We start from the raw sequence: 27,701 nt of genomic DNA on the forward strand, positions 1-27,701 counted from the left end.
ATGCCTGGCTAAAGACATCTTGACCCTAGCACCAGAGAGCGAGTACGTCAGCTTGGAGTTTCGTTTGCAGCCACGGAAATCGTGTGTGTGTCTCTATCACTGCTGTTTGCCTAGACTTTGACCATCCCTGCTATGTAACAGAGCCAGTGGTGGTGCCTCTGACCTGACTGCTGCGGTGGCTTTATCTTGAGAGCTATTCTACCCCAGACAGTATCCTATTGTAAACTATGTATTCATTGTTCAAAGGTTAACCACTGTTTGTTTACTTACTGTCATTCCTTTAAATGTACAATAGTTTCCTAATCAACCATAGCCAACATGCTTCATGACATCACAGCAACACACATCAAAGTTGCTGGTGAACGCAGCATCTCTAGGAAGAGGTAAAGTCGACGTTTTGGGTTGAGTCCTGACAAAGGGTCTCGGCCCGAAACGTCAGCTGTACCTCTTCCTAGAGATGCTGCCTGGCCTGCTGCGTTCACCAGCAACTTTTATGTGTGTTGCTTGAAATTCCAGCATCTGCAGAATTCCTCATGATGTCATAGACTGATTTTGGTCATATCAAACTAAATCACTCCTGATTTTTAAATAAAACTCTATTGTTTATGATTACTGTTCTTCATCTATGCCTCTTCAATTAATTCTTTCTTTATTGAATATTCCATTCCCTCATTGTTTCTTTAACATACTGATTGAGAAACGTGTCCCTTGTACAATATTACTGTTAATTTTGTTTAGTTAGGTATTTAATTACTAGAGTAAATAGTTCAGCAAAACAAGGTAGGCCGAAGAGCCTATTCTTAAACTGCTCTGTTCAATTTTCTATTTTCCAATGGCAAGAAACATTTTTCCATGTAAAGTATTCTAAAGCTCTTTTGCTGTACACAGTTACCAAGGTGGCTCAGGGCCAGGCCTGGTGGTTGTTGGAGTGTCCCAGTCTGGAGAAGAAGGCAATTGTGCTGCTTTTCCATAAAAGTTATTCTGACATGAACAGTGAGAATAGACGCTGAGTGAACCTTGGTTTTATGGTCCAGCTATGTTCAGGAGTCACTGCTGGTTAATATGCCTAGCAGCTGAAAGTTCAGAGTTTGCCAGTCATTAAATTAATGGGAAAAAGCAAAGCATTTTCTTTTGCAGCAACAGCAGTTCAGTGTAATCCATAAAATTACTACAGTACTGTGCAAAAGTCTTCAACATCCTACGAGGGTTGATTGATAAGTTTGTGGCCTAGGGTAGAAGGAGATGAGTTATACAGCTTTTGTTACATGCACGTGCAGTTCAACTCTTTGAGTGAAAATGCAGAAAGTTTGAAGTTAATAACTCATCTCCTTCTACCTTAGGCCACGAATTTATCAATCACCCCTGCTGTGGCCCACTTCTGGTCCAAGACGCCGACTTCTACAAAGAAGGGATCCGTATGCTCCACGACCACTGGATTAAGTGTGTAAATGTGGGAGGAGACTATGTTGAAAAATAAATGTGCTAGTTTTCTAAAATTGACTCCTTCTACCCTGGGCCACAAATTTATCAATCACCCCTCATAAGTCTGTTGAACAGAAGAGAAATAAAACAGAACTGTCAAGCAGTGGGAATAATGCCAGAGGAAGACAGGGGTGTGTAGAAGTGATCTGGTGTTGTACAGGATGATGGGGGGACAGAGCAGGGACACAGGTAGGTAGAAGGGACCCTGAGCACGGGAAGCTCTGTGGAGCGACTGCAGAGTCAGTAAACCAAAAGAAGATGACAGGTGAAGCCAAGCGGGGTGAGGGAGGAGGGATGAAGTAAGAAGCCGGGAGGTGATAGCTGGAAAAAGTAAAGGGCTGGAGAAGAAGGAATTTAACAGGAGAGGAGAGTGAACCATGGAAGAAAGGGAAGGAGGAATGGCACCAGGGGGAGGTGGACAATTGAAGAAGAGAGAAGGGGAGGGGTAAAAATGACTGTGTTGGAGAAATCGAATGCCATCCAGTTGGAGGCTGTTTAAATGAAATGTGAGGTGTTGCTCCTCCAACTTGAGGGTGGCCTGATCATGGGGGCAGGGGAGGCCTTGGGAATGTGGATTGGAATTAAAGTGGTTGTCCACAGGAAAATTCTGCTTTTTGCAGATGGGGCAAAATTGCTCAACAAAGCAGTCACCCTATCTACATCAGGTCTCACCAATGTAGAGGAGGCTGCATCAGGAGCACCAGATACAGTAGATGATCCCACAGATTCACAGGTGAAGTGTTACCTCACCTGGAAGGACTGTTTGAGCCCCTGAATGAAGGTGAGGGATGGTGTACCACTTAGACCATAAGACATACAGAATTAGGCCATTCAGCCCATTGAGTCTGCTCCACCATTCCATCATGGCTGATTTATTATCCCTCTCAATACCATTTTCCTACCTTTACCCCATGACCTTTGATGCCCTGACTATTCAAGAACATATAAACTTCCACTTTAAATATACTCAATGCCTTGACCTCCACAATCGCCTGTGGCAATAAGTACCACAGATTCACCACCATCTGGCTAAAGAAATTCCTCCTCATCTCTATTCTAAATGGGTTTCCCTCTAGCCTGAGACCGTGCCCTCTGATCCTAGACTCTCCCACTACAGGAAATATCCAGGGGAGGTAAAGATGTGCAAGGTGGAAGGATCCCACTGAAGATGGCAGAAGCTGTAGACAATGATGTGCTGGATGTGGAGACTCATAGGGTGGTAGGTGAGGACTAGAGGAACACTATCCCTTTTAAGACAGTAGAAAAATGGGGTGGGGGGTATGTCCGTGAAATGGAGGAGATGCGGGTGAGGGCAGCATTAATGGTGGAGAAAGGCAAACCCCATTCTTTAAAGAAGGAGGATGTCCTGGAATGGAAGCCTCAACATGGGAACAGATATGGTGGAACTGAAGGAACTGAGAAAAGGGAATGGCATTTTTACAGAAGACAAGGTGGGAAAAGGTATAGTGAAGATGCTGTACCAGTGGGAGTTAGTAGGTTTATCAAAGCTATCGGTAGACAGTTCATTTGCAGAGGTGGAGGTGGACAGAGAGATCGAGGAAGGGGAGAGAGCTGACAGAAATGGACCAAGTGGTTTTTAGGCTAGGGTGGAAGTTGGAGGCAAAGCTGATAAAATTGGCAAGCTCAGCATGGGTGTATGAAGTAGCACCAATGTAGCGGAGAAAGAGTTGGGGAACATTACCAGGAAAGGCTTGGAACTTGGACTGTTCTACATAGCCAATAAAAGGACAGGCATAGCTGGGGCCTATGTAGCTGCCCACGGCTACACCTTGACTTTGGAGAAAGTGGGAGGAGACACTCCCCTCCCCTTTCCCTCTTCTTCAATTCCCCACTCCAGTCCCCTCTTACCTCTTCTTCTCACCTGCCTATCGCCTCCCCCGGCACCCCTCTCGCTTCCCTTTCTTCCATGGTCCCATGGTCTACTCTCCTCTCCTATCAGATTCCTTCTTCTCCAGCCCTTCACCTTTGTGAGCTATCATCTCCCAGCTTCTTACTTCCCCTTCAACAGCACCCCGCCCAAATTCTTATTCTGGCTTCTTCACACTTTCTTTCTAGTCCTGTTGAGGGGTCTCAGCCTGAAACATCGATTGCTTATTCATTTCCACAAATGCTGCCAAACCTGCTGAGTTCCTCTGTGTGTTGCAGTCAGTGGACTCTTTCGTACTGCTGAGTGAATAGCACAGGCAGAGTTACCACTATAACCTTTGCTGCACTACAGTCCTTGCACAATTCAGGTTTTTCTGCACATTTCACTGTATTTACTACCGTACTATACTTGTCATTACTATGACACTGTTTGCTCCATGAGCTTTAAGTACACTTCATCGCACCCTGGTGTCTAGACAATCGTTTGAATCTGGATCTAAAACTCAGTCTGAACCAGAACATTCTTTACTGGAGGCAGTTACTCTCAACAAACTGCAGCTGAGTGGCCTCACAACACATCATACTATGTGGTAAACTGTTCCTAAAGATGCCCCCACACTTCAGTGCAAATTCCAATCATCTCCCATGCAGAGTCCACCATTACTGAACCAGTCACTCCTGAACCTCCTCAGCCAGGGCCTGGGTTGTAGCATTGGCAGCTGATACTGAGGTCGACCAACTGTACTTGTTAGGCCCCATTGCCAGGGTCTGTTTCTAGCAGGACGATCTCATCCCAGCCCCTTCACATCACCCCCGGGAGGGTTCTAAGATGTCGAGGGCTGTGCTCACAACCTGTGACGGGGGCAAGTGGGAAGCATCAAGTATTCTCATCCATATTACTCCCCACACTACAGTTCTGTAATGGGACAGTGTTTAGTGGAGCCACAGCCTCACAGCTTCAGAGTCCCAGGTTCAGTCCTGACCTCCCATACTGTCTGTGTGGAGTTTGTACATTCTCACTGTGGCCATGGGGGTTTCCTCCAGGTGCTCCAGTCTCCTCCCAAAAATCGGTAGATTGGTGAATTAATTGACCACTGAAAAAAAGTGAGGAAAAGAAAGGGTGAATTGAGAGAGAGAGAGAAAGAAACAAAACTGTATGTATGAGTGTGTGTGTGAGAGAGAGAGAGAGCACAAATAAAGAAAGAACAATGAGACAGAGAGAGATAAAGACAATGGAGAAAGAGATGATGTGGAAGAGAGAGAATCAGAGAAAAAAGTTAAAATATGAGGGTAGAGCAGTGGTTCCACAAACTCTTCAGTTAATGGCATAAAACAGGCTGGGAATGCCTGGGATAGGGAGCAGCAAGGAAAAAGAGAGGGCAGAGTGTGGCAGAGAGTAGGATAGAAGTGGTCACAATGGATGTTGGAAGTTCCAGCAGGAATGTACCCCTGCTCCTAATCATCTCTAATCTCAGAAAGATTACACTGGGAAGCGCATCTTAATGTGCACTTCAAGGCTGGACAAACCTGGAGACTTGCACATCTCTAGGACACACAAAGAGTAACAAGACTGAAAAACAAAAAGTAACAGATAACAAAGAAAAGAAATATAAAGAGGGTGGAGATGGAGAGAGTGTAGAGATGGTGAAGAACAGGAGAGGAAGAGAGGGAGGATAAAATAAAGAGGGGCAGTTGGCAGAGAGAGTCAGAAACCAGAAAGCCAGAAAGGATGAGGACACTACGTCCAAGAATGCTGGAAATTTGACAGATTTCCCAGACAATTCAGTACCTACTTTTCTGTGGCAGGATTTCCGACATCCTGCATATGAGTTTGTTCTTGAGCTGTAGAGTGTGGAACAAAGGGTGACCGTCCTCCGTCTCCGATTCTGTCCAATCCAGCTTCATGCTGCACCCATGAAGATGAACAGCCTCCAGTGTGCTGCCATCGAACAAGTGGTAGAAGGGATTACTGCCCAGGACCCAGCCACCTGCGGACTGAGCACCTTCCCTCGTGCTCTTTACAAAGCAGGCTTTCTCCAGGGACAAGTTCAGACTGGACTGAAAAAAGGCTACAGAGAACAGAAGGGTTAGTACAATCCTCAGCACATCCTGGTCTTCAAGGGCAAACGCTTTGTCAAATAATACTTGAAACAATTTCCAACAATTTTAATCTCAGAAAAATATTGCAAACATCTGGCAGGTCAGAGCGAAAAATGGCATTCACCTAAAATGGGCAGCTCGCTTTCTCTCTCCATAAATGTTTCTGACCTCCAAGTTTCTTTCATTTCTGAAAATATAAAATAACGCAGATCCTGGATGTCAGAAATGTGTGGACTTCAGGAAGGTGCAGGTCAACCACTTTCTATTGCACATCATTAGCTCTATCATGGGGAGAGTGAAGCGCACAACGTTCCTTGTTGTGCACATAATGGACGATCTAACCTGGACCCACAACACCTCCTTAACAGTCAAGAAGTCTACATGTTCTGAGGAGATTGAGGCGTGCAAGGCTCTCTGCCCCCATTCTAGCAGATTCCTACAGGAGCACCATCAGGAGTGTCCTGTCTGCCTGCATCATTGTGTGGTGCGGAAACTGCAAGGCATCGGACCACAGAACCCTATAGAGGATAGTAAAAACCACTGAGAGGATCGCTGGTTCTCCCTTCTGCCAATTTGTGACATTTACCGAGAGCGTTGTATACAAAAGGCCTGAAGCATTGTTGAAGATCCCTATCACCCATCCCACAATCTCTTTGACCCACTACCATCAGGAAGGAGGTACAGAAACATCAGAACTAGGACTGCCAGAGTCGCTAACAACTTCTACCCTCAGGCTGTAAGACTAATGAGTACCCTACCGACACCACTGTTTATTGTTTACTGCTTACCTGTCCGGCAGTATAACTGGATGGGTAGGCTGGGCTCGTTAGCCTTGGTTGGCAGCCAGCCTAAGAGGAGGACAACTCTGAATCCAAACCCGGGCAGGTGGGGCTCGTTAGCCTTGTCAGGCCATCCACCTCGGAGGAGGACACTCTGACCCGAGAACTTTGTTGTCACCATCCCAGCTTGCTAGGCTATGGCAGATGAACTCCGGGTGTAAAGGGTAGGGCCAGTACCGCACACACTGCACTCCACCTAAAATACAATTGAGCAGGCCGAAGGACATGCACATGTCTACGACCATCCTCCCCGCTGGCATTGAGGACAAAAGGAGAAGGAGGAAGAACCGTGACACAGCAGCACCAAACCCAGCCACTGTGGCTGGGTCTGCCTGTCCCGTATTGGCCTCGTCAGCCACTAGCGAGCCTGCAGCAGATGTGGGCAGCCCTCTTCCTAAATCTTCATTCGCAAAGCCAAGCCATGATGATGACTGTTTACCTGTGATGTGCTTTACTACATGCATTTTGAATTATATTTTATTAACACTTATAGTGTAATATTTTGGTTTATGCACTGTGGGTGATAAATATTGCATAGGTGCACCGTGGTCTGGAGGAATATTGTTTCATTTGGTTGTATAAATGTACAGTCAGATGACATTAAACTTGAACATGATAAGACCGAAATGATATTGAGATAGTTTAAGACGGGTCAAATGATAAGGAGCTTGAGCAATGACCATAAACAAAAGCATTTTAAAGAAACAGGGCGAGAGAGGGAAATGAGCATGATATGTGGAATTTCCTGGGAATGGCAAAACAAACAGTTCGAGGAGTTCTGATGAAAAGCCATTGACCTGGAACATTACATTTTCTCTCTCTCCACGGATGCTGTCTGACCTGTTATGCATTTCCACAATTTTACTGGGTATTCTCAGGTTCCGTTTTTATAGACATTGTAAATCGAACTTGTCCAAAATACACAAGAGAGTCACTAGATACAGTAACCATACCTCAACAGTATTGTAATATAATGCAGTTTATTCTGGATTGGGAATCTTATCCAACGTTCTGACTGAGCTGCTATTATGATGACAATCCAGGAGGAATATCAATATAATAAAACAATCTGTGGTATCTGTTTTGTGTAAACTCTCTGATATCTCTCTAATGGCATAGGTTACTTTCTAAATGGAGAGTGAATTCAGAAATCAGAGGTACAAAGAGACTTGGGTGCCTGAGTGAAAGTTAGGATTCACTGAAGATTAACTTGCAGGCTGAGTCGGTGGTAGGGAAGGCAAATACAATGTTAGCATTCGTTTCAAGAGGACTAGAATATAAAAGCAAGGATGTAATGCTGAGACTATATAAGGCATTGGTCAGACCACATTTGGAGTCCTGTGAGCAGATTTGGGCCCCAGATCTAGGAAAGGATGTGCTGGCATTGGAGAGGGGAGAGGAGGTTCACCAGAAAGATTCCAGGAATGAAAGAGCTAACTATGATGAGCATTTGATGGTTCTGAGTGTGTACTTGTTGGAAATGAGAAAAGAAAAATATTCTCATTGAAAGGTACCTATTATTGAAAGTCCTAGATAGAGTGGACATGGAAGGGATACTTCCAAAAGTGGGGGAGTCTAGGACCAGAGCGCATAGCCTCAGAATAGAAGGGCTTCCTTTTCGAACAGAGATGAGAAGGAATTTCTTTAGCCAGAGAGTGATCCATCTGTGAAACTCATTGCCTGTGGAGGCCATCTTTGGGTATAATTGAAGTAGAGGTTGATAGTTTCTTGATTAGCAAAGGTGTCAAAAGTTACAAGAGGAAGACAGGAGAATAGAGTTGAGAGGGAAAATAAATCAGCTGTGATCAAGTGACAGAGCAGATTGTTGGGCTAAATGGCCTGATTATGCTCCTATGTCACTTGGCCCCATGGAACACCAGATATATTGATAAACAATGAGGAGTAGTTGTACCTACATGTTAATTTTCTGCTGTAGCAGCCAGAATATGTCAAGTGTCCCACCTGGCTTTGGGAAGATTCTTTGCAACCTAGTTGTAGGAAACCACAGAACAAAGAAGCACATTGAAGGAAAGTCATGTATTTGACACTTTATTGGTCTAAAGTGAAAATTTCACTGAGAGAGCTGTATCCCACTATAAACATTCACTGTAAGCTATCTGGAAGATAGGAATGGCAGAGCAGGGGTGTTTGGGACTTGACATTGCATGGAAAAGGACATTTGATAGATAGCAAATTCTCCAATAAACATCATAATCATCATCATTATGTGCCTTATCATATGACGTAGGCAACCATAGTTCTACAGAAGTGGTTTTGCCATTGCCTTCTACTGGGTGATAATAGTTGACACCAGCTATTATCAATACTCTTCAGAGATTGTCTGCCTGGTGTCAGTAATCGCAGAATCAAAACTTGTGATGTGCACTGGCTGCTTATATGACCTGCTTCCATGGCTTCACATGACCCTGATAGGGGGGGCTAAGCAGGTGCTACACCTTGCCCAGGCCAGCACCTTTTACCCTCTTTGGTAGAGATGTATCTCCACACCACCACCCATTCAAATAAACACTCTAGCAATTTAGAAACCAAATGGTTAAAAGAATTGTTAGGGGGGCATCAGCATCAATTTGAAGAAGTTAAGGAAACACATATTTGTACGGATAAGATTTGGAATTGAGGATGTATAAAAGCAATAAAGAAATTAAATAATGATTGGGAGGGCTGGGAAGAAATGAATGAAAGGCGCCTTAAGGAATGTTTAGCAGCAGCGACTCAGGAGACCAACCATTGGTAAATTAGTTTATTACTGTGTCGCATGTACTGAGGTTCAGTGAAAATCTCAGTTTAACATTCCCTCCATACAGATCATTTCATTACGGCAGTTCACTGAGGTAGTACAGGGAAAAATAATAACAGAATACAGAATCAGTGTTGCAGTTTCAGAGAAAGTGCAATGCAGGTAGACAATAAGGTGCAAATTCACAAACAAGAAGCTTATGAAGTCAATAATCCGTCTTATTGCACGAAGAGACCATTTAATAATCTTACAACAGCAGGATAGAAGCTGTCCTTGAGTCGGGTGATACATGCTTTTGTGTCTTCTCCCTGAAGGGGTGTGGGAGAAGAATCACTGTGGTGTATGGGGTCTTTGATTATAAGATCGTAAGATATAGGAGCAGAATTAGGCCATTCAGCCCATCGAGTCTGTTCCACTATTCCATCATGGCTGATCCCAGATTCCACTCAACTCCATACACCTGCCTTCTCGCCATAACCTTTGATGCCCTGACCTATCAGGGAGCTATCAATTTTCACTTTAAATATACCCACAGTCTAGGCCTCCACAGCTGTTTATGGCAGAGCATTCCACCTACACCATAGCCTTCCATAACTCTCCCATTCATGTAATGACTCAACTACCTCTTAAATATTGAAATCAAACCTGCATCCACCACTTGTGCTGGCAGCCCATTGCACACTCTCACCATCCTCTGAGTGAAGAATTTCCTCTTAAACATTCCCCCCCCCCATCCTAACCCAAGAACTCCAGTTGCTGTTTCAGCCAACCTCAGCGGAAAAAGCCTGCTTGATTTACCCTACCTATACCCCTCACAACATTGTTTGCATCTATATCCCCTCAATCTTCCACGTTCCACAGAATAAAGTCCTATCCTATTTAACCTCTCCCAACAAATCAGTTCCTCAAGTGCCTGCAACATCCCTGCATTCTTCCAATCCTAATTGCATTCTTCATGCAGATAGGTGACCAAAACTCCATACAATACTTCAAATTATGCCCACCGACAACCTATACAGTTACACACATGTTGGCTGTTTTACTGAGGGAGCAAGGAGTGTAGACAAACACTGGCACTGAAGAAGATGATCCCGAGTCAGGAACTCAGAGAGGAACGCATCAAGATCAAACCCCCAGCTAGGTTCACAGAGAGAGAGTGATACTTGAATACAGCATGACAACTTTGACAAACGTCCATAGACATGTAGTGGAAAGTATATTGACTGGTTGCATCACAGCCTGCTATGGAAGCACTAATGCCCTTAAATGGAAAATCCTACCAAAAGTAGTGGATATGGCCCAGTCCATTACAGGTAAAGCCCTCCCCACCAGTGACCACACCTACACAGAGCGTTGTCACAGGAAAGCAGCATCCATATCAGGGATCCCACCACTCAGGACATGAACGCTTCTCACTGCTGCCATCAGGAAGAAGGTACAGGAAACTCAGGACCCACACCACCAGGTTCAGGAACAGTTATTACCCCTCAACCATCAGGCTCTTGAACCAAAGGGGATAACTTCACTCAACTTCACTCTCCCCATCATTGAAATGTTCCCACAGCCAATGGACTCCCTTCAATGACTCTTCATCTCATATTCTCCGTATTTATTGCTAATTTATTTATTATTACTATTATTTCTTTCTTTTTGCATTTGCACATTTTGTTGTCTTTTGCATACTGGTTGAATGCCCAAGTTCAAGGCAGCCTTTCCTTAATTCTATTATGGATTTCTTGACAATGCCCTTAAGAAAATGAATTTCAATGTTGTATATGGTGATAAATATGTACATTGATAATATATTTACTTTGAATTTTGAATACAGGAAGTTGGTTTTGGAAGTTGTGAAAATAAATTAAGAGTTATGTAACAAAAAAGGTTGCAAACCTAGAGTTAAGTGATTGTTTGAATCTCTGAGTTGTTTAAATCCATCGTGACTAATAAAGATGTATAGCAAAGATATTGGTGCATTTCATCATGCGCTGTTCTGAACTGATCACACTATATCTCTACTCTTGGAGTGCTAATGGTAAGAATTCAAACAGATTTCAAAGTCAAAGTCACTGAATAAATAAACAAATAAACTTCAAAATCAATTTATTGTCATATGCACAGGTGGAATGAAAAACTTACTTGCCACATTATATAAGCAGAATTCACAAGAAAAAGATCCAGGTAGATTGTGGTTATGGGCTAAGTGGAAGGATAATTCAATATCCAGAAAGACAGTGTGGACTGGTTCATGGAGAATTTACTTGCTGCCTGGTGGCTCTTGCCATATGTAACATTGCCAGTCACGCCTGTGAAGTGCATAATAACACTACCCTCAGGAGACAGGTGAGGGTCTGGGTTGTTCTCTCATTACCACAAGCTCAAGCTGATTTCAAACATTCCAGTGGGCTGAAGGGTAAAGGAGAGGGGTGTGCAACCAGAAATTCCTTCAATAGTGCATGGAAAGGACCAAACGGACCAGAGTTTGGCGAGGTTGTATTCACTGCAACATCCACTGCCCATTCGCCTGAACTAAGCAAACAAAGGAGATTAGATATGGGTGGGGGGGAGGGGTACTGGAATAATTGTTTCCATTTCCTTTCACCACAAACAACTCACTGGAGGTTATGTTGATCCAGGTTTACAGCACAAGATATTTGTTCCCAGCATGAGGTGATTCTTGCCTCACCAAGTACCAGTTTCCTCTCTTGCCCAGAGCACTGTAGAGTCATAGAGCATTGAAAGAGGCCATTGAGTCCATCATGTCCATTCTGACCTTCTAGCCTAGCTGTGCTAAGCTCATTTGTCTGCATTAGGTCCATGCTTATTTAAATGCCTTTCTAAATGTCTCAGAGACTTAATGCTGATCTAATTTCTTTACAGCACAGGAATAGGCCTTTTAGCCCACCACATATGCACTGACCATGATGCAAATCCAAACTAATCCATCTACACACGTATAGTCTGAGCCACCTGTTCAAATTCCACCATGTCCTATGGCAGTGCATTAGAGACATCAACCCTCTTTGTGTAAAAAATTAGCTCGTTCGCCCCTTTTACAACTCCTTCCTTTCACCTTAAACTTAGGGTCATTTATTCTTAATACCCTACCACGGGAACAAGATTTTATCTGGCATATTTTATTCAGTCTTGAAGAAAGGTCTCAGACAAAAATGTCGACTGTTTGTTTATTTCCATGGATTCTGCCTGACCTGCTGAGTTCCTCCAGCATTTTGTGTGTCTTATCTAGCATATGTCACTTATAATTTTATTAGAAAATTCCACTTCTCCTCATAACTAAAGTCCTCCAATCCAGGTAACATCCTGGTGAATCTTCTCTGCATTCTCTCCAGCATAGACACATCCTTCCAAGAACTTGTGAGGCCAAACTGAACACAATACCTCAAGTGCGATCTTATCAATGTTTTGTAAATTTGCAATATGACATACCAACTTTTATATTCTATGCTCTGACCTTTGAAGGCAAGTTTGTAATGTACTTTCTTCACCTCTCTATCTAATCATGTTGCCACTAGCAGGGGACTATGGATTTGAACCATGAGGCATCTTTGTTCATCAGTGTTCCTTGATGCCATACTATTTCTTGTATTTGTCCTACTCCTACTTGACTTCACAAATTGCATCATTTAGAACTTGTCTACAATTAATTTTCATCTGCTAATGCTCTGCCCATCTTTCTATATGATCCATACCTTGCTGTAACCTTATACAATTTCCTTCCCTACCATCAGCTTGTATGTCAACTGCTAATTTCCTAATGATAGCTCCAGCATTCACAAATAACAAGGGTCTCATTACCAACACCTGAAGTCCACCACTGGTCATGGGCTTCCCATCAGAAGAATAATCCTTCCTCTATCACCCTCTACCTCCTATCACCAAGCCAACTTTGGATCCAATCAGCGGCTGAATTGGGATAGTTGTCATGGTTTTGCATGGGAGAAATCCCACCTCACTAATCTGATTGATTTATTTTTAAGACCTAACTCAAAAGACTGATGAAGGCAGGGCAGTAGACATTGTCTATACAGCCTATAGGAAAGTATTTGACAAGGTCCTGCATTGTAGGTTGATTCAGAAGGTTAAGTCACATGAGATTAAGGCAAGCTGGCAAGGGTGTCCTTTTAGAACAGAAATGAGGAGGAATATCTTTAGCCAGAGGTTCCCATGGACCTGCTGCCCTTGTCCTTTATGGTGGCAGAATGCATGGGTTTCAGGAGATATTGCTGGAGCAGCCTGAGCTTACACATGCTCTGCAATTTGTTGTGGTACACACTACAGTCTGGTGTGTCAATTGTGGAATGAGTGCATGTTTAGGGCAATGGATAGGGCGCCAATCAAAGCAGCATTTGCAAGAATATTGCACTGATGCAGGTCTATCCTCTGAGGGTAAAAATATCTTTGTCACAATTAGTGATATTTACCTAGCAATCAATATTTGGACAATATTTATCCCATAGCCAATATTTTTAGCAAATTATTTCCTCAGGTTGCTACGGGCAATTTGCTGCTATATTACAACACACCACTTCACTCTACGCCAGTCGCTAGCGTTCGCTGGGGAGGTGCCTCTAGTTGTAAAGCCACCCACAGCCAGCAGAGGGAGAATGGAATGGAAATAACATTGGGTTAGATCCAGGCTCTAAAGCCTGGCCAGAAATGTTAAAAACTAATACAGAGAGTTCCATTTCATTTTGCTCATGGAAGAGGATGTCCAAAGCAATAGTTTTTGGCGAAATCTTATTGAAGTTTATAAAATTATGAGTTGTCTGGAGCATCTGGACAGCAAACACACCTTCATTATTGTTGAGTATTGTTTATTGGCTGCAGCTCTGCTTTCACTGCTATAATTCCAAGCAAATTCATTGAGCATGGCCTGCTGAGTAGATGTAGCATTCTCTGATATAAGTTTAGATTTCTAGCATTTTGTTTTTTGGCTCTGAAACAAGACAACAATAGAGCCAAGACAGAAGGAAGAGGCAGGCTATTCAGAGAGCCTGTTTGCTTTTCAGGAGATTGTAGCTGACCTGTGATGTAACACCACGTCCATCTTTTCTGCATATCCCATAACACCTTATATTCCATTTGGGTAGCCTCCAACTTGACAGCATGAATATCAATTTTTCCTTCCAGTAATGAATAAGTTTTCCCTTCCCCTCCCCTCTTCTTCTACTCACCACTTTAGCCTTTTGCCTCTTACCTCTTCTTACCTGCCAATCACCTCCTCCTGGGTCCCCTCCTCCTTCCCTTTTCCCTATGGTCCATTCTCCTCACCTATCAGATCCCTTCCTCCCTAGCTCTTTACCTTTCCTGCCCACCTGGCTTCACCTCTCACCTTCTCGCTATTCTCCTTCTTCTTCTGGCATCTTCCACCTTTCTTTCCAGTCCAGAAGAAGGGTCTCGGTTCAAAACGTCAACTGTTTATTCATTTCCATAGATGCTAAGCTCCCCCAGCATTTTGTGCCTGTTGCGTACCCCATAATGCCTTTTGCTGACAAAATTCTCTCATTCCCAGGGTTTAAAATTGACAATGAGTTTTTTTTGTCATTTGGCAGATCATTATTATCTTGTGGAGGTTTGGTCTTAATTCACTTGTGAAGGGACTGACTCCAATTTTCAGAGGTTCCTCAACCAACTGGTATACTTTCTCACCAACTACCTTACCAACCCCTTTCACACTACCCAAACTATGGAGAACGCATCCCCAGTTTGCATGGTCAGTTGAACTGACCACATTGATACACAGCTGGCTAGGTAATGTGTGTGGACAGAAGAACTGGGTGATCATAACCAGGCAATGGTAACTTTTCTACTTGAAACCGATTCTGATGAAGTTTCACTGACCTTAAAAGTTAACTGTTTCTCTCCGCAAGGCTTGCCTGACCTGCTGAGTGTTTTCTGCATATTCTGCTTTTAATCGAAGTTCTGTTTCAATTCCAGGACTCTCACATAACCAGAATGCTCACACTCAAACAGGTACAGTGGCTCCTCACGCATGCACGTGGTCCTCTTTCAAAATGGTATTTGGTGAATGTACCAAGTGACAAGTTACACTTACACTTGTATTTTATTTATATCATTTGCACAAAGTGAACCTTAAACATTGTCAAAATCAAACTGGTATGCATCTAAAATAGGGCGACACGGTAGCATAGTTCTATTGCAGCACCAGTGATCAGGTTCAAATCTGCTGCTCTCCGTAAGAAGTTTGTACATTCTCTCCGTGACCTCATGGGCTTCCTCTGGGTGCTCCGATTTCCTCCCATCTGGGCTAGTAGGGTAATTGGTGTTAAGTTTTGTAACTTCAAAACATTAAATTAACTCAAAGAAAGACCAGGAGTCTGGGAATGCAGGGGTAACTTTGTCTTTAAGCGAGGTGCACAGGTATCACGTGATATTGTGATGATGTATGCAATTAATGTATTTTTACATATAACACATAATTAATTATTTAAACAAACAAGAAGTATAATCAAACAATATACATATCAAATTACTCAAAAGTTATTGAAATTTTAAATATACAACACTCCTTCCTGCTTAGCTATAAACTCCAACTGAATAAAGAATGCATCTCAACTATATATACAGTATTCTAAATAATACAAATGCTATATACAGACATCCATAGCATAGCAAATTTTAAATTGTCTCATTCAGACTTAAAGATTTAATCGCTGTGCAGGATTTTTACTCTTGTGGGATAATGTCTTTCCTGACAAGGGGGGTGGTCACTCTGCTGGGCAGGTGAGACTTGTGGCTGTGAAACAATCTCAGGTTTTGGGGCTGCTCCATGGTAGTTGTGGGAGTTGACTCTGAGACTGCAGAAAGCAATTCTGACAGCTCTGGACACCTTTCTTCTCCTTTACTCTCTCTGGATCTACTTCAATCCCTTTCTTTTGCTTTCCTTCTCTCTTTTATACCATTCTCTTTCTCGTTCTCATTCTTTCTCTCCATCTCTTCCCTCCTTTTTCTTCTAGTTTGTGCATCTTGATCTGGGGAAGGTGCATTTAGATCACTGGAGTACTCTCTTATTAATTGCACCTCTTGGTTTCTGCATCCACGACATCTGATGAATCCTCTGTCTTTGTATCTCCATTGACTCCTTTCCTACTAGCTTTCCATTCATCCACCTGGGCTTTGATCTTTGCATCTACTTTTAAAAGCTGGTCCTTCTGTTATTACCACATACAAGCTCTTTGGTTGTTGGTTGTTGCATCTCTCAGTTATAAAAGTCATTCCCACAGAAGTGACCCTTTTCTCCAGTATAAGTTCTTAGCCGGGTATCTACAGGTTTCAGCTTGTTATATTTGAAATGCTGTTCCAACTCATTTTGTGGAATGACTGAACAGCTGGATCAGTGTCTAATTCAATTTTAATTAATTTGCCATTCACTCACGGCAGAAGCTATATCGCTTGTCTGTTGTTAATTTTCACACTGTAAATCTTAAGGCTACACAATCCTGTGTCATTCTCATCATTATCAGAATTTTCATCAACAGCATGCAGATTAATGCTCTTTTTAAAACTGTAACATGAACTTTTATCTTTTTCTCTTCCCTGCATAGTCCATTTATTTCTGTCTGGCCTACATGCTCTAACTTTGTTGCACTTTCTGCAAGTTTCGCCCTTAAACCTACATTGGTCTGCTGATTGAGAGCCCCTGCCACAATAGTAACACAATTTGTTTGATCAGACTGGTTTCTGTTTAGATGCTGTAATTTTGTTCACACTCACTTTCATTCCTGACTGCAACTCAATTACGCCTGTGTCTTCTGTTTCCATTGAAACAGCGATTTCCACTGCTCTTTTAACTGTAGTCTGTACTTCACTTAGGAGCCATTTTTGAATGTTTTCTTTTAAGATTCCACTCACTAAACCATCTCTTGGTCTATGATTAAGCACATTACCAAACTAACAATGCTCTGACAATTGCTTCAAAGCAGTCACTTATGCTGAAATGGACTCCCCTTCCTTTTTATTCCGCTTATGAAACCTAAAACATCTGTAATCAACAAAGGCTTCGGTTGTAAAGGTTCCTGCATCATTTTTACAATAGCAGCAAAGCTCATTTCTGATGGTTTGGTTGAAGCAGTCGCACTTTGATGCAAAGTGTATGCTTTTAAACTCAATGTACTTAGCAAAAATGGTACTCGCTTTTCATTGGCTCTTTCGTTTGATTCAAAATACTGTTCCAGTAGTTCAGTATGCATGAGCCAGTTACCTGTTGTGTAATCAAACTCAACAATCTTTCTGATGTAGCTAACCATTTCTGCTTTTTTTTTAATGATTATTATCACCAGGTACTCAATCTTTATGAACCTTGAATGCTTCCATTTCCCGAGCTTTCTTTAAAAAAAACTCGCCTGAGTCTTCAATTCTGAAAAACATTGCACTCTAACAGGTCAGTAGCCATCTCATTTTTTTAAAAATACCTCAATGCCAGTGTAGTGTTTTGAAACTTCAAAACATTAAATTAATTCAAAGGAAGACATGGGAATCCAGGAATATGGGTGTAACTTCATCTTTACTTTTAGCGAGGTGCATATGTATCACGTGATAACATCACAACGTCTGCAATTAATGTATTTTTATGTATTATCCATAATTAATTACCTAAACAAACAAGAATGCTTAATCAAACTATATATATATAAATGTTGGCTTGCAAACGTAATTATTTTCCACATAAACACGTCTAGGCTTTCCATCTGGGTACAGGTGTCAATTTTAACCAACATTTTGATTTCACTCTCTGCCATCTTCATCAGGGATGATGCCTAGGCACATCTAGTCTGGTGGTATATATGCTCAACTCCCGTCATCCATCCCCCCGATTGGTTAGTCCTCAACCAATCAGGTTTCTGCTGTCCCACCTTGTTTAAACTTGAATTCCAGTTCTTACTCACAGCAAGACCTTCATCTTTGTTAAAATTCTTATTCTCTAGTCTTCCTTCACTACATGGTCCTAAAAGCCATTGGTGGGGAACAGTGGTTTCAAGCCCTCGAAGTCAATCCTGTGGTCATCGCATATGCAATGTTCTGCTACCATCGATTTCTCCGGGCAACCCAAACGGTTACACCTCCATGCTCCATGATGGGGGTTTCCACTGATATACACTGCTCCAAGTTCACAGGGAACCCTGCAATTTTTTTTCCTCAGGAGGTTATTTTCAGGAGATGCGAATGGGTAATACTTTGTAATCACTGGGGCAGCGTGGTAGTGTAGTGGTTAGCACAACACTTTACAGTACTGGCAACCACAGTCTGTAAGAAGTTTGTAGTTCATCCCTGTGCCTGCATGGGTTTCCTCTGAGTGCTCTTGTATCCCCCCACAGTCCAAAGATGTACCAGTTCATAGGTTAATCGATCATAAATTGCCCTGTGATGAGGCTAGGGTGGCTGGGAGGTGTGCTTGAAGGGCTGGAAGGGCCTGTTCTGCAGTGTATCTCAATAAATAAATAAATTGTTTAGCTGGAGCCTGTCAAAGGAAGGTGTTGTCACTTTAAGCACTTAGAGTGTTTTCATTTACTTTGTAATTTGTAGGAAACCAGATCTGTTTTTGGTGCTGGAATGTGGACCTCCCACTGAATGGATTAGAATCTGGAATGTGTCATGTTCTTTCTGGATTTCCAGCAATCGATTAAAAACTATTCATCATCCACTGAACAGCCGGTGCCAACAGGACAGGATGAACATCCAGAATATCCAAAAGACCATAAGATTTAGGAGAAGAATTGGCCCATTCTACAAATTGAGTCTGCTCCTTGTAACCTTTAAACTCTTTACCAATCAAGAACCTGTCTTTAGACCTGATGACTTGGCCTCCACAGCATTCCATTCATTCTCAGACCCTCAGATCTCAGAGTTTTCTACAATTGGAAATATCCTCTCCACCTCCACCCTATTCAGGCCTTTCAATATCTGGTAGATTTCAGTAAGATGCCCCCTGGTCTTTCTGCACGCTATTGAATATGGCCCAGAGCTAGCAAACACTCCTTGCACGTTCAACCTTTTATTCGTGTGCTCATTTTTGTGAACCTTTCCTGGACAATTTCCTTAGATATGGGGCCCAAAATTGCCTTTGATAAGTAGATACGTGGGGCTTAATGATACTACACAGAATGCCAGGGTTGGGTGGTGCCAGCACTCTTGCACTTGGCATTGTGTGGTTTCCCAATGACATTCCTTTATAATTGTCACTGTATCCCAACAAAAACTCAACTTTTCCAGCGATCTATTCAGTCCCCAAGACGTGGACAACACAGGCAGGGTGAGTATTTATCACCCATCCCTAATTATCCCTGTGGCTTATCATTTCAGAGCCGGTCAGATTACTAAAGTCCCTGTGTCACATATAGGGCCAAATCTCCTCAGGGATAGACCTCAGTAAGCCAGATGAAGTTTTACAATACTCTGGCACTTCCATTCTCATCAGTGCTAAATTCCAGAGTGCTCATTGAAGTTAAATCCCACAGTGGGATTTGAACCACAGCCATTGGAACAACCCTTTGCATTCCTAGTCCTGTAACTTGACCACTGCACCACCACCATACTCTTCTGGGATTGAACCAGTTTAAACTTTGGTGCCATTTTAACTCCCAGTTGACTCTGCAAATTCCTATCTGTGGATTCAATAGTACCATGTCTGCACTTTACTTCTATTGTTTGGCTGCTGTGTGACTGAAACCTCCAATTTAATTGTTACATCTAGACCCAACTCTTCTAGTTCACAACAAAAATCAAACTACTGGATGAACTCAATGGGTCAGGCAGTATCTGTGAGGCAGAGAGTTGGATCAAGACCTGCCGCAGAACAAACAGTTTGCTTCTTGCTCCAGATTCCAGTATCCGCAGATGTGTCTCTCCGGTCTTATAATTCACCTCTGGATGGCCTCCCTCTTTTCACTCAAGGTCATCAAGGCTTTGGCTGACCCAGTCCTAACTTTCATCAATCTAATTCCCCATCACCTCATACATAGCAAATGGAAGCACACAAGGCCTCAGGCCTGCTCCACCATTCCGTGAGATCATGTCAGATCCTCTTACCTCAACATTATCTCCTGTATGAACTCCATATCCATTGATCCCCATGACATCTCAACCTATCCATCACCCCTGTGAATATATTCAGGTACAGAGCATCCACAGCAAACTTGAGTGGACATATCCCACCATTCATTGCCCTCTGGGTGAAGAAATTTCTTCAAACCTCAGTCCTGAAAGTTGGACCCCTTATGTTGAGACAATTCTCCTGGAGCTGGACATCCCATCCATGGGAAACATTTCCATCCTGTCAAGCTTCATAAGAATTTTCAATCATCTTTCATTTCTCTAAGCTTGAGAGATTCCAGGCCCAATCTGTTTTGGCTCTCCCCAAATAACAACCCATTGTCAAGCCACTGAACTAGTGACATAAACTGATTCCTGATTCACACATTCATGTGCTCGTATCTTCTTTGACTCTCCCCTTCCTCTCTACAGCACCTCCTCCTTTCTGGCAGGGACATAGAGAGACAGAACACAGAAACTGGTCCTGCAACCCACTGAGTCCATGCTAACCATCAAACACTCATTAAAACCAACCCTAAATTGGTCCCATTTTTATTTTCCACGCGTCCTCGCAAAACCCGTCAGATTCTCCCGCCCAGGTACTCATTAGGGACAATTTACAGGGCCAAATTAACCTATCAATCCACAGTACATATCTTTGAATGTAGAATATCACCCACCGGAAAAACCACCATGGCCACAGAGAGAACGTGCAAATGTCACTCGGACAGCATCTGAGGTCAGTACTGAACCTGGGTCTCTGTCGCTGTGAGAAGATGGCTCTACCAGGTGTGCCACTTGCCATCCATAACCCTCTCCAGTACCTGCACCTGCTTACTTCTGAATCCACCCCCTCCCCTACCCATTCAGCTCCAAATTTAATCACTGCACTACTGACAGACGTGCCGCAAACAAGAGAAAATCTGCAGATGCCGGAAATCCGAGCAACACCAATCTTTTCCCATAGGCGCCTTCCGGTCTGCTGAGATGTGGGATGGTGAGGGAGAGGGTACACAGATTGTCTAGTGATCAGTGCAGAGATAAAGAAGTAACGATACAAGTGTGCTGTAGATCCCCTTGAGCCTGTCCTGTCATTCCCCTACTCCCCTGCCTGACCTCCACATCACCCATTTCCGTCAGTGTCCAATATTTGGCAATCTCAGCCATGAATATATTCAGCATTCCCAGCCCTATCTGCTACAGAATTCCACAGATTAACAATCCTCTTCATCATAGTCCTAAATAAATTCCTTATCTGGACATAGTTCCCCAGTTCCAGATTCTCCAAGCTGGAAAGCACTTTCAGTTTTCTAATCCCAGTGAGCACAGCCGAGCTCACTCACTCAGTCATCAGTAGAGAACCACTCCTCACAGGAATCAGCTGGCAGATGAGAAAGGAGTGAAGCAGGAGGTGTCGGCTGTAGACAGTATGAGAAGTTTGGGTGTGCAGATTACCACTGGAGTGTATAATTGAAGAGCAATATTTCCTGGGGGTCTTGGGGAGCAAGGTCAATACTTCACTGGAAGTGGCCACACAAGTAGATGGAGAAGCTTGACGTCATTGGCCAGAGCACTGAGTACAAGAGTCAGGAAGTCATTTTGCAGTGGTATAAAGGTTGCACAGTTCTGATTACCCCATTACCACAAGGATATGGAGGCTTCGGAAAGGGGTTCCAGGATGCCGTCTGGATTAGAAGGTACACATTATAAGGAGAGGTTGAACAAACTCGGGTTGTTTTCTCTGGAGCATCAGAGGCTCTGAGGAGATCTGATAGTTTATATAACTATGAAATGCATAGATAGGGTAGACAGCCAGAATCTTTTTTCCCATGGGAGAAATACTAACAGACATGCATTTGAGGTGAGAGGGGTGAAGGATAAAGGAGATGCATGGGCAAGTTGTTTTATACAGTGAGCAGCAGAAACTGGGAGAGGTGACGGAAAGAGATACAATCAGTTGTTATAAAAAGATGCGAATATTCATGGAAAGGAGGGATATGGATCATGTACATGCAGAAGAGATTCCTTTTAATTTCATATCATGTTCAACACAGACATTATGGGCCGAAAGGCCTGATCCTGTATTGTATTGTTCCATGTTATATGTTTGATGACCAGAGCGTTTGCCCATTCCAACAGACTGAATTGGAAACACAACTTCAGTCTCAACAATGGATCTATTGTATGGACATAGGTTTGGCTCCCACCATGGCAGCTGGGGAATTGAAAGTAATTTATATTTAAATGACTGGCCACTTGCCTTGTAACAAGTTAGGAATTTCTTCTCACCGAGGGTGGTAAATCTCTGGAATGTTTTAGTCTGGGAGCAGGGTTTTGGAATATTTAAAAGATGTTTATTTTCTGAAAGATTGGGAGAAATGAAGGTCATAGGAAACTGGCAAAGAAGAAGAGATGAGGCCTGAGGTATATCAGCCATGTTGAATGGTGGGATAGAAGTGCTGGGCCAAATGGCCTACTCCTGTCCTATTTACTCTTATGTTCTCAGGTTCTAAATAGAGCTGGAGATCAAGACCATGCTCTCAGTAAGGCTATCTGCAATGCAGCAGCATAGCTGGTAGAGCTGTTGTCTCACTGCTCCAGTGACCCGTGTTTGATCTTGACCTTCAGTGCTGTCCATGTAGGGTTCGGTCACAAGGAAGTTCCTCCACACATCCCAAAACTGGGCAAGTTAATTGAAAGTTACTCCGGGTGTGTAAGTAAGTGGTAGAATCTGGAGAGTTGCTGGGAATTTGGGTGAATTTTTTTTGAAAAGGGATTAATATAAGATGTGTGGCAGATGAGCAGCAGGGATTCATGGGCCAAAGGAGCGGTTTCTGTTCTGTATGACTCGACGACCATGGAGCTACCACTGTCATAAAAGCTTGTAGTGGTGTTCAGGAGAGGAAGCCTGTTGTACTTGCATTGTCTAACTCCAGACTCACCAAGACAGATTGGCTTCTTGGTTCAGCAGCAAGTAAGGGTGGACAATAAATGCTGCAGTACTGACATCCAGTGGTTGAATCAATGAAAGAAGCACATGCTAGGTGTGGTGCTGGGGGCATCGTCCTGGACCAGAAGCAGCAAGAAGGCCGAATGGCTAGCTAACCTACTTGCAATAGTACAGACAGAATGAAAAACGTGGTCCAGGCCATTGGATGCTCAATGAAGTCACAGGATTGGATCTTTCTAGTCCAATGTTAGTCGCCATTCTTATCTTAAGGAGAGTAACCTCTGACAAAGATCTGCATTTGGAAAGGCAAGGACAGATTAGGGGTAGTCAATATAGGCTGTATGTATGTGTTGGGAGTGGGGAAGGGTTGAAATCACGTCAAATGAATTTGAGTGAATTTTTTTTGAGGAGGTGACCAAGAGGATCAATGAGAGCAGAGGTTTATATAATTATGAGGGGTACAGATAAGGTGGTTGGTGACAGTCATTTCAGAATCAGGTCTATTATCACTGGCATGTGTCATGAAAGTTGTTAACGTAGCAGCGGCAGTTTAATGCAATACATAATACAGAAGAAAAAAATTCACTTACAGTATGTGTAATTGAATAGATTAAAAATCGTGCAAAAACAGAAATAATATATATTTTAAAAAGTGAGGCAGCGTTCACAGGTTTAATGTCCATTTAGGAATCAGGTGGCAGAAGGGAAGAAGCTGTTCCTGAATCACTGACTTCTTTCAGTCCTGTGCAGTAGCCCCCTCCCCTGTACCAGACAGTGATGCAGCCTGTCAGAATGCTCCCCATGGTACATCTATAGAAGTTTTTGAGTGGTTTTTGCTGACATACCAAATCCTTCAAACTCCTAATAAAGAATTTCCCTGAGTAAGCGAGTCTTAAACCAGAGAACATAGGTGTAAGATGAGAGGCCAATGATTTAAAGGAGGCCTGAGGACCAAGTTTGTCCGCACAGAAGGTGGCAGGTACATGGAATAAGCTGCCAGAGGAGGTGGTAGTGATAGATACAATTGCAATGTTTAAAAGACATTTGGACCGGATCGTGGACAGGAAATGGTTAAAGGGATATGGGCAAAATGCTCAGGAAGGCATCCTGGTCGGCATGGAGGCGTCAGGCCGAAGGCCTTTTTCCCAGGCTGTTCGACTCTGCGACTCGGTGACACCTTCCACAGGGTACAGATGTATCGGGAAGAGGAGCCTGTAATTTTATAGTGGCACTCTGCAAACAGGGCAGCCGAACTGCGCACAGCAAGTAGCAATGTGACAAAGGCCAGGTGAGAGCAGCACCGCTGACACTCGCCCTCAGTGAGCTGTCCGTCAGGTTTAACCACAATCGGCTCACTCAGAGACAAGCTTGCTGGTTGACACAACCAGAAAATTAAATGTCAGCTTCCACCCAGCCTCGCTCCATACCTGACTCCGCTGAATCTCTCCATCTCCATTGCAGGAGAGAGAGCAAGGCAGAGAGGAAAGAGAGTGAAAGAAAGAAGAGCGAGAAAGAAAGAATAAGAGAGCGAGGAGGAAGAGGGTGAGAATGAGAGAAAGCGAAAGCGGAGAGCAAAACACGTACTTTCACAACCTCTTGGGACATCACAAGATGCTGCAGAGAATAAAGTACTTCTTAAGCGTGGTCATTTTTGTCATGTAGAAACTGCAAAAGTTAATTTATGCAAAGCAAACTCCTACAAACAAGATCCAACGGACCAGTTTTCTAATATTGCCGGGGGGAGGGGCGGGGGCAGAAATTTGGGCAAGTCTGCGGTAACTTTCCAACGCTGCCTGGAGATGCGATCTCTCGCTGCCACAAGTGCGAACAGACATAGCAAGGAAGAGAGAGATAAGGAAGAGGTGCTGGTTGAATGGCCACTGCGACAGGTGATTAAAAACCTGAAGCTTTACAGTGGGTGGTAATTCACAGGGTGTTTGAACCAGTCGCTCTCTCACTCAAATGCTTTAAATACCAGGCACACTGACCTCTGCAGCTTCACACTCCACAAGCATTTGTTCTTGCTGCTTGCCAACTTTGCTCCCTTGGAGGTTCTCTTTCATCTCATTTCATGCAAGCCAGAAGCAGTTAAATCCAACAGCCTCGTCTCCTGCCACATGCCACCAGCGTTTCAAGCAAGAGCGTATACGAAATGCAGCCAGACGTTCAGTGAGGTTAAAGTAAACAGGAACAGGTAGAGAACAAACAGCGTTGCATAGCAACCATGAATCCAAGTAGGCGGTCGGAATGTTTCAAGGATTAGGTCTGAAAGGACTAACTTCACATAATTATCGTACAATGGTAGGTGACAGTGTGTGTACCTGACAACTAATACAGCAATCTTTGTTCGTCCCTCGCCGGGGCTTTAACATTACTGTCTAAACAGATTATCATTCACCAGCATAATATTCCAAATAAATCCGGAGATTCCCACTGGGATTCAGGAGAAACCCCAGTGGAGCATATGGAATGAGTGAGAGAAAACCAGACCCAACAAGATTTTTATGACCAGACACATTACCTTACCCTCAACATTTCAGAGGGTACCCACTCTGTAGGTTCTCTCTTTACTTTCTAATTCCCTTTCTTATAGCACTTTCTCATGAATCTTAAGTCTCTTCACCTTTTTATGTTTTTGAACTGTCCTGGGAGAAAATCAAAATGATCTTTCAGGATGAAGCAGCTTCCAGTTGTAGTTCTTCCACTGTGATGTACTGCATTTGATGTTCACCATGTAGTCTCCTCTACACTGGAGAAACCCTAACACAAATCGAGTCATCAATCTGTAGAGCACTTGTGTTCAAGATCCTGAGTTTCCTGTTGCCTGCCACATTGATTCTCCATCAGACTCTTGTGTAATATGGCCTCCTGCACTATTGTAATAAGACTGAGTTTGAGGAACAGCACCTCATCTTGTCTGGGCATATTGCAGTCTTCCAGAATTAGCACTGACCTATAAAACCACAAGACCATAAGACATGGGAGCAGAATTAGGCCATCTGGCCCATCGAGTCTGCTCCACCATTCACTCATGGCTGATCCTTTTTTTTTCTCCTCCTCAACCCCTCTCCAACTTCAGGTAACTGCTTTCTCCTGTCTGTATTAGAACAGTCTATTTCAAGTGCAAGACATCCATTGTGATATTAGTTTAGTCTCTTCTCTCCCCATGAGCACAGCCTGACCTGCAATGTATATTCTCTCATCTTTGCATTTTCACCCTCTAACTTCTCCCAACAACCCTCAATTTATTCTTGTAACAACGCTCACCTCTCACTAAACAGATATTTCCTTTATCCTTTTATTTATTTAGAGATACAGTGCGGAATAGGCTCCTCTGGTTTTTCATGCCGCACCACCAAGCAATGCCCCAAATTATCCCTAGTCTAATCACGGGACAATTAACAATGACTGATTAACCCACCCAGTTCATCTGTGGAGTATGGGAGGAAACGGGGGCACCCGAAGGTAACATACACGTCCCATGGGGAGGATGCACAGACTCCTTTCAAAACGGCACCAGAATTGAACTCCGAACTCTGAGTTCCAACGCTTCGAGTGGTAACGGTGTCACTTTAACTGTTATGTTGCCATGGCACTACCTAACCAATCAATTCCAACCCTGACACTGGGTTGTGACCTGAAACACCAGTTATTACTTTCCCCCTCGATCCCCCAGTAGTTTATTTTTCGCTCCAAATTCCATCATCTGCTGTTGGCTTTGTCTCCTTTAACTACACTACTGTGAAGTATTATTGGGCTATGCCCTTCTTGAAGTTTTCCTCCCATCATCAATGGGAGTTCTCCAAGTCCCTCTCTCACTGATCCCCCTCTGTGATGCACAATTTTGACCTAAAACATCAACAATTCCTTTCTCCCTGTCAATGTTCCCTCTAATTTTTTTTTTGAAACGCAGCTGCATGGACCTACCATTGCTCTGTGCAGGAAATTTGCATGACCTGAAAACTGCACAGCACTTTAAATGCTTTTTTGTACTGTGCATACTATAAATATTTAGAATGAAAATTGGAAAATCACATACTTTTGATTTTATTTATTAATTGAAGGGTATAATGAAATACAGTACAAAGAAAATCTTTCACATTGTAGTCAGCTGGCGGTTTATTAACAATGACTTCCATTCTGTATTTATTGTTACAACTTGTAACACTGTTGTAACTTGAAAAACTAACAATGTAAATACATCAAAGCTCTAAAATGTTTCAAAATAAAAGTTGTGGTACATTTATTATTTAGGAAATGTATAGATTATATTCATTAATGCGTAATTATGGGATATTTCACAATTATATTAGCATACATATCAAAACTATATTAACATTATAGGAAACAAAATTCCAGCTGCATGGCAACAAAGGCTATGACGTGGGAGCATTTTAGTTACTGTGCAGCTTAGAGGGAACAGTGCTCCTTTCAGGGGTTCCTAACCTGGGGTCCACAGACCCCTAGCTTGATGATAATGGTCCATGACATTAAAAAAGGTGGAAACCCCTGCTGATGCTCTCTAACCTGCCGAGTTCCTGCAGCAGATTGTTCTCATTGCTCTAGTTTCCAGTATCTGCAATCTCTTTTGGCTCTATCCCCTTTTCAACTTAAAACC

General features: G+C 43.1%; 1 protein-coding gene across 1 annotated transcript in view; it reads right to left on the reverse strand.

Annotated features, from left to right (window-relative positions):
• The window catches only part of LOC140190498 (TOG array regulator of axonemal microtubules protein 2-like), an 89,805-nt gene extending 64,615 nt beyond the window's left edge, over positions 1 to 25,190 (reverse strand). Inside the window, exons 1-2 of the mRNA XM_072247132.1 lie at positions 25,072 to 25,190; positions 5,163 to 5,438 (exon numbers count right to left, since the gene is read on the reverse strand). Coding sequence (XP_072103233.1) covers positions 5,163 to 5,274 — 112 coding nt within the window. The 5' untranslated portion in view covers positions 5,275 to 5,438; positions 25,072 to 25,190. The remainder of the gene's footprint in view (positions 1 to 5,162; positions 5,439 to 25,071) is intronic.
• Positions 25,191 to 27,701: the final 2,511 nt, after the last annotated feature.

The sequence above is a fragment of the Mobula birostris genome, chromosome 2 (assembly GCF_030028105.1).
Source record: "Mobula birostris isolate sMobBir1 chromosome 2, sMobBir1.hap1, whole genome shotgun sequence".
NCBI lineage: Eukaryota > Metazoa > Chordata > Chondrichthyes > Myliobatiformes > Myliobatidae > Mobula > Mobula birostris.